This window comes from Solenopsis invicta, unplaced genomic scaffold (assembly GCF_016802725.1).
Source record: "Solenopsis invicta isolate M01_SB unplaced genomic scaffold, UNIL_Sinv_3.0 scaffold_915, whole genome shotgun sequence".
NCBI lineage: Eukaryota > Metazoa > Arthropoda > Insecta > Hymenoptera > Formicidae > Solenopsis > Solenopsis invicta.
The window spans coordinates 1-8,513 of NW_024105392.1; the positions used below are offsets into that span (position 1 = coordinate 1).

At 41.5% G+C, this 8,513-nt stretch overlaps 1 protein-coding gene across 1 annotated transcript; it reads left to right on the forward strand.

Moving 5' to 3' along the window:
* Window positions 1-7,992: 7,992 nt before the first annotated feature.
* Window positions 7,993-8,413, forward strand: LOC120360047 (the record flags this gene model as incomplete). The annotated part of the gene is made up of 1 exon (XM_039459605.1): window positions 7,993-8,413. A coding segment is annotated over exon 1 (421 nt), but the record flags the coding sequence as incomplete, so codon positions are not given.
* Between the last annotated feature and the right edge of the window lie 100 nt (window positions 8,414-8,513).

Sequence of the window (8,513 nt, forward strand, 5' to 3'; positions counted from 1 at the left end):
TTTTTAATAAATTAATATGAATTTTTATTATGTTTATATTAGGTTAATATTAACCTATTATCAATTTAATATAAATTCTATATTAATTTATTAAAAATTAATTTAGCAAATAACAATTATTTAGGAATAAACGTATTGCTTTCTCTCTCTTTCTCTCTGTCTCCCTCCCTTCTGCGCGCTCTTGCTTGTACACGTTAAGGCTATTGTACATGGTTTTCTCTCTCTTGCACACACACATTATGTTCTCGGTCGCATAGTATGACTAACGCTTTATTTTCTATGGCAATAATATATACTCAAACAACGATTATACATTAATTGAACATCAATTAAACCACGTTGTTCCATAATCGTACTACTATTGAATTATTGTACCACTATTGATTTTTAACTATCGTGATAGCGAAAGAAAAAAAAAATATATATATACATTTATGTATTTTATTTTATTTTTTACAAATAATACAATAATAACATTTTTCTTTTGACGTTGTGACCAGCAATTATACATTTTAAATACATTTTGTAATGCGCAATTTTTAACATGTTTTCCATATTGTTTAGTGTTAGTAGCATCTAATTTATTCAAAGATTTCATGTCTTCATAATCAGCATCCATGGTCTTGATGACTACATTATCTCTCGCATCAGCATCCAGCATATCCTTCAACCACTCTTGTTTTTCATGTCCCTTAACATATACAAGATCTTCATCATCGTCATCGCCGTCGTCACCATCGATGTCATCATTCTTTATCATTCCATACACAGCTCTCGTAATCAGATCTTTCGCCATCCAATACGGGACAATCCCATCGTGCCATTGCAATCCATGATGATAAGCAGTCAACCAAGAAACGCAAGACTTTTCGGATTTTAGCAATGCGTCCCATGGTATAGAATTTGTAAAAATGTAATGTGGGAGAACGTTCTTCTGTCTCAATACCGCCACTTCCTTCACGACAAATCTTCTTCTAACAATGAAACCTTGCAGGTTTACAAACGTTGACATGATCATAATGAGAAATTTTTCGAGACTGCTTCTTATTACAAAACATCTTGGTTTTTATATGCCAGTATTTTTACATGATCTTGCGCATTACGTTGGTCAATGGGAAATATTCAATCACGCGGTCGTGTATAATGAGACAGTAGGCGCTAGTATTTGCCGGTGCATTCTCTTTCAATTCAAATTCCAATCTCACATTAACGGTAGCGCTCTTAATAGACTTGTTTTGTCGCGAGCAGTCAATGACAGCCATAGCATAAGATCTAAAATGCTGCTACGTCAAACATCGGTTCCAAACATTTATGTTGATAATAAGACGGACGAAAACGTGCATACATGTCATACAAGAGAGCATATTTGCCTTTACTAAAGTCTAGATTCAGATCATCGTAAGGATAAAATTCAGAGTTTAGATAAAGTTTTACATTGGTTATTTTACTGGTATCGAGGTATCTCTTGTCAGCTCTCATAATATTTTTTCTATTAGTCTGCAGAGCAAAAATGACATATCGTGGTTTTTCTAGCTGAGTTGCAGTCTTGACTACCCAGGAATGCTTTGTCGTACTTGGCAATAAGGGATACTCATATAGATCCCATGCACGGAAACTCGCACTCAGGTATCGCCGGCTCTGCAAGGTTAGCAACATGGATAGTTTGTCGACTTCATTTAACATAACATGAGGCATACGCCATTGCACTTTGAATAATTTAAGTTTCGGTTCCATCGCTGGATCTCCCACAAGACAATTGTTATCATTGCGCGCTCGTATCAAAATTAACTCATGACGAGCATTAATTATCACATGTTTGTAATCTTCACAAAATCCCAATAGCACGTTAAGCGGTACACAAAAATTAAAATATCCATCATATGTTTCTATTCTATCCCCATATGGAAATCCAGCATGTAATAGATTTCTTTTTTAAATCCGACATTGATACATAAGTTTTCATCATACTAGTCATTCCGACGTTTCTAGAGCGATCAATCTCCACACCGTTGAGTTCATATCGAATTTCATCAAACATGTACCCCACACAATTAAAACCAAGCGCTGGCCATGCCAATAGGCATTTGCATTCTTTGTCGTCAATCTTCCTTCGATGTAGAGAAAACTTTCACACGGTAACGTATATAAATTTTGCTGCTGTATTGGTATCCTTATCTCATCGCTATTCCAAAATGTCGTGTTGGCATACGGATTGTACGTGTGAGTCTCCATCTTGATGATGCGATCGTCAAAGATCGGCTCACCTTTAACGTTCAAAATATCAACCATTTCGTACAGTGAATCCCAATTATTTCAAAAATTGTATTTTTGACGCGGTGAGTTTCCTTTTGCCAGGCAATTGAATATTCTTGATTGGCGTCGTCGTCGTTGTCGTCTCTTTGTTATAAATTGTGTTTCTTGATTATTTTACCTGCTCGTTGAACACGAGCATTTCACGTTATCGTCTCTGTCTCCGTACGTGCAGTCTAACAGTGATTTCCTCTCCGCGAAAATCGAGCAATCGACCGTCTTGATCCACAATGCGAATCGTTAAGTCTGAAATGCTCCGTGCGATGACTGGAAGGTAAATGATCTGTGATGGCGTTTCCGATATCTTATATCCTGGTGGCACCCTTGGTGAAAACTCGTGTATCGTGTGCACGCACTTATCGTTGCTGTACGCTCCCGTGGTTACGTTGCATTCTATGCGAATAATATTTACGTTGATAGTATTTATCGGTGCATCTGATTCATGCCACTGTTGAGGCTCTAGTATACGACTCGATGAAAATCCTAGCAGCAAGCCAATGTTATTGGGTTTGGTAAAATTTATTTGAGGGGCACAGTTGACCTCACTCTTCATCGTATTGTTATTTGCGCGGATCATTATCAGGAACTCTTCTTTCTCACCGTCATCGAACACCATATCACCGCGGACAACCGGCGTTGCAATCGAAATACCATCGACATCAAGATGATGAGATTGTGAAATTGCATGTGTAACGGTACGCGGTTTCGGTCGGATCGGTGCGGTGCGGGAACTTCGGGATCGGACCGGATAAGGCTCGTCGGTTGGTCAGGTGTCCGTAATGACTATACCCAGTGTTGTTAAGTGCAAACGATAGAGAATGATTTATTGCTGATCAAGAGAAGAGCACAAGACAAGAAAGGAAAAGCGTTGCCAAGAAGCATAAAATACATAGATCGTTTATAGAGATGATACTATCATAATACTACAGAGCTAATACTAGAGATAATAATACAGAGTTAATACTAGAGATAAGAATACAGAGCTAATACTAGAGATGATAATACAGAGCTAATACTAGAGATCATAATACAGAGTTATGCGGGTTGCTTGCCCGTACGGTCGGGGAGTCGCGGGACGCGGCGGGATTGGCTAACGCGGTGGCGTGAGCGTGTGCGCGAGCGCGAGTCGTTGCCGATGCGGTCGTCGCCGCGATTCGCCCGAGCGCGCCCCGTGCAAGTGGAGCGCTTGATCGACAGGTTGCTTGTGCCCTGTCGAGGACTAGGTTACAAGTTTTGTCGGTGCGGCAGTCAAGGTACTCGAGGACGACGGTGATTGGTCGAGAATGCTCGGCCGGTGATGATGACGAGAATGCTCGTCGAGGATCTCGGACGTGATTGGTCGAGAATGCTCGGCCGGTGATGATGACGAGAATGCTCGTCGAGGATCTCGGACGTGATTGGTCGAGAATGCTCGGCCGGTGATGATGACGAGAATGCTCGTCGAGGATTTCGGACGTGATTGGTCGAGAATGCTCGGCCGGTGATGCTGACGAGAATGCTCGTCGAGGATTTCAGGGTTGATCGGTCGAGGATACTCGGCCGGGGGTACCGACGGGGATGCCCGTCGAGGATATTTGAGTGCGACGAGAATGCTCGTCTTAAGGGAACGATCGAGAATGCTCGGTCTGTGGACGGATCGGATAGTCGGACGGATCTGACTTGTGCGTTCCCACTGCCGGCTTATATATCCGAACGCGCGGCTGAGCAAGCCAATCCGCGCGTTCGGTCGGTTGAGCCGGAGTGGGAGCGTTACGGAACGCCACGGTCGGCGCGCGTGTCGCCGCGTGGTCGCACGGCGAAGTTCGGTTGTGCGCGCACGTGGCCCTCGACTGCACTCGGCGTTCGGTGTTCGGTGGACGGAACGGAGGCGCACGGACGGTGGAGGGGCGTATCGTTACACACGTTTCAGATATTTGCTTATATCACGCAGTTTATACGATCCTTCGGGAATGATAATTTCCTTATCATCCTTGTCATAGTAAAATTTATTATTTGATGAGTTTCCATTAGGTATTGTGTAGTAGGTTTCAAAGTCTGTCAAGCCGAGCTCGTAATCATCGTCACTCAAATCTACGGCTGAAAAGTAGTTTGCCGCGAGGATGCTACTTTTGCCTGTCAGTGTAAACATCAGTGACATGTCTGAGCGAGTACCGAGTTTCAAGCAGTGCAATGTCAATTTTTAAACTGATTTTCAACGGTTTGTAAAAATTGCAGACGAAGTTGTCCACAATTGTTTTGATTGTAACGTTGATAAGCCTTGCGAATGTACTCAATTCGTGTCACGTTTAGATATTGCACCAATTCTCTCGGTGGACGAAGGTTACCAAAACTGTCGAAATATATAACGCGATTTCCTCTCTTTGCATACGCCACCCACTGAGTGCCAGGTCCCTTAGCATTGTCCAAATTCACGATACCGCTCTCGTTTCTATATACTCTATCTGTTGGTAAGGTGGTACGCATGAAAACACCTCTGAAATATGGAATGCGCATACGGTTTGTCAGTTGTTGCTGTTGTACGTTGGTAGTCGCATCCTTTGGTATTTTTAATGCTTCTTTTTTGACATTTTTTTTCTCGAGATTCCTCGTCCGTGCTTGTATGGAGCAAGATAAACTCCACCACCTTCCATGGCACGATTATGGCGTTTCAGTTCTTCCAGTTGACGCTGTGCCGCTTTATTATCGTTGACCACTTTTGCGATTCCCGCCGCTCCAGCAGCAACTGAACCAAGGACTCCCAACAACGGCAGAAATGGTAGGAAACCACCGTGTTTTGCCACCGGAATTCATTTTTTCGTTGTTGCCTTCTTTTTCTTCTTCATTTTTGTTTTCAAACTCATGCCGAGTTTTGTCTTAGCCTTCATAGCCGCCCAAACGGTTGCAGCAGCAGCTCTCTCCCCGAGAGTCGAATCTTTCGCAGTAATGCGTTTTCGCGCTTATGTTGCGAGTATATCATCGGCCACGTGTCGTTTAGCAAGATCTTTGCTTTGCTATGTCGTGCTCACAACACGCCGCGTCCAACAGATTAATGCCTTGATTGCCTCTTGTCAATCGCTTTTCTAAATGCATTCCCGGACCGCAAAACTGATATCCGGGGATATGCAGTTCGAAAGGAAATGCATTTATCGCGCTGTTCAATAAGCCACAACCCTTACGTTTCTTCGACATTCAACACAATTTTTTATCAATCGTTAAACTGAGTATGTAGCAGTTATCCAACACGAAACATTTTGTATACTGAGCTCTTTCGCTCAACGCGCTTCTATAAATAGGCCAGCTCTCGGTATCGTTTTTTCATTTTCTTTTTATCGTTATAGAGAGAGAGTGTAAGAGAGAGAACAAATAAACGGTTCGTGCGACAGTTGCAGGTGATTGAAGTGATAAATTTTGATGATAAAATACAGTTAACGACTGAGAAAAAGATGCGTAAGCATAGAAACATGTTACCGATTTCTATACGCGGTATCATCTGTGGTCCATCTGTGTCAAGACAAACGTGTTGATAAGCCTAATGGAAAGTCCACATGGTGTGCGCTTCGAGAACGTGTACTCAAAATCACTGCAACAACCGAAATATCAATACTTGGAGAATTTATTGACACCGATAGATGAAATTGGTTATTTTACATTTTCCAACAACAGCGACGTCGTTCCACCGAACGAGGCGCTTCCGAATTCTATTTTTATCTTTGATGACGTGGCATGTGACAAGCAAGATGTTATAAAAGAGTACTTTGCAATGGGTCGTCACATGTTGACAGCTTCTATCTCTGTCAGACGTATACAAAGATACCGAAACATCTTATACGTGACAATGCGAATCTGTTAATCTTATTCAAACAAGATGGTACCAATCTCAAACATGTATACAACGATCATGTAAATACCGACATGTCGTACGAAAATTTTTGTGAATTGTGTAGTACTTGTTGGCAACAAAAGTATGGATTCCTAGTAGTAGACAAGGATAGTGCGCTTAACAACGGGCGATACAGAAAAGGATTTAACGATTATGCGGTACCGTAACGTGGTTAGTTGTTGACGATACGTTAAGTAAGCAACGTTTCTCCTCCAACATGAACAACAACAGTATCGAGGATCGTGAGAGAATAGCAAAGCAGATTGCAAAAACGAGCGATTTAATTCGTAAAAAATATCATGCTTTGAAAACTGGTAAAATAGAGGAAGATATAGCGTTGGAGAAACAGTTTAAACCCATCGTCGAATCTCTAAAACAGATTGTTGAAAATACTGAGAAATCTCAACCAATTAAGAACAATCTCAATTTTGTTGAAGACATCGAGGACTCTCGGCCGATTAAAAGAAAAGACATTGATGCTGTGAGAAGAAAAATTAAGAAAGAAGTCATTGTTGTGAAAGATGTTAAGGAAGAAGCTGATGTTGCGAAAAAAATCATTAAAAGAAAACATGAGTTTAGCCGTAATAGTGATAGATTGTTTGAATTAACACCACCACCAAGAAAGCAACGCAAGATACAATTGAATGATGACGATGGCGACGACAAGAACACCTTGGATTTATCAACGTTCAGTTTTGAACCAACGTTTGAATCTACACCGATAAAACCGCAAAACCCACCACTACTACCATTCATACCGGAGGAAGAAGATGTCAAAATGAAATCTACATTTGAAACGTCTGTCAGAAAGGCTTTGCAACTACCAGAAGAGCGTGATGTGTTGTATAGTCAGCTGGGACCATTGGACGAAAGTACGTGGACCTGCTCTTTGCTAACGACAAACAAAACGAGGTTGATTATGTGTACGGTGTATTTTTCGGGAAAGATGGTATGAGGCTCGGAGACAAACGATTTGACATCAACAAAGATGACAAATTAATCATAGGTTAAGTAAAGTACAATGGTACGCCAGGATTATACGAGTTGATTTTCAAGAGACTTCCCGATAAAGCTATTATTACCGAGGATGACAAACAAACGTATAAAAATATACTGTTAAAAACGAATGCTCATAGACGTAGTTGGAGCGCCGATAATCCCATCATGGGTAACAAGGGGTACAAATATAAGCAAATCATCGCTCCGCTTATGGGTACAAAAAAGGGTGATATCATCCACCATGAGGTTGGCTGATAACAAGATCGATTACGTTCATTGGGACGATCCTAACGAACTAGTAGACCGCCTTCGATTGCTCGACGCTGGCAACAACGCTCATGATAATGAGATTCTGTCAATAATCGAAGAACTTTGCGAGGTCGATCTTATTATAAATTAAAACCGCACGATACAAAATCATTTCGTCAACGTCGAAATGCCAATAAACAAGTTTGGAATATCACTCGGAAAAAGTGGAGCGGAGCCATACTACCAATGGAATGGATCACTCAGAAATTACGTGCGTGGCAATGCTCTTTGCGTGGTCGCAGTCGACTTTGACGCAAGGTCGCGTAAGATTCGACGTGTAGCTCTACCTGTGGACGATGATGATGTTGCAAACAAACGATACGTGCAACAGAACATACAAATTTTGAAAAATCGACAGGAAGAATTCGAGAAGAGGATGATAGAGTTCTAAAATAACATACAAACTGCGCTACATAAGCTTGAAATAATGACGCCTTTCTCTGATAATACAGAATAGAAGAGAGAGTAAACGTCATATCTCTACGTCATTCGTGTGTCATACATCATGATCAAACATGTCTAAGAAGAAAAGCTCCGAGAAGCAGCGGCTGGTGGAAGAACCGCATGCCCCTGCAAGAAGAAATTTTCCGCGAAGTCATGTCATAGTTTACGGATACGATGATCTGTGGCAAGAAGATGTGGTCGAGATGCGTCCTTATACGCAATTTAACAAAGGTTACCACTACATTCTTACCGTTATTGATGTGCTGAGCAAGTATGCATGGGCCATGCCGTTGAAAACTAAGAGTGGAACTGAGATGGCTGCAGCGATATCAAAGATAATTCGAGGCGATGGAAGATGTCCAAAAAATTTGCAAACCGACATGGGAAAAGAATTTTACAATGCAAACGTGCAAGAACTTTTGAAAAAACATGACATTAATCGCTATTCTATGTATTCTGTAATGAAGGCGTCGGTGGTTGAATGGTTCAACCGTACATTGAAGAACAACATGTGGAAACAGTTTACACTCAATGGAAACTATAAATGGGTCGATTTGTTGCCACGTCTCTTATCAGAGTACTCTTATCAGAG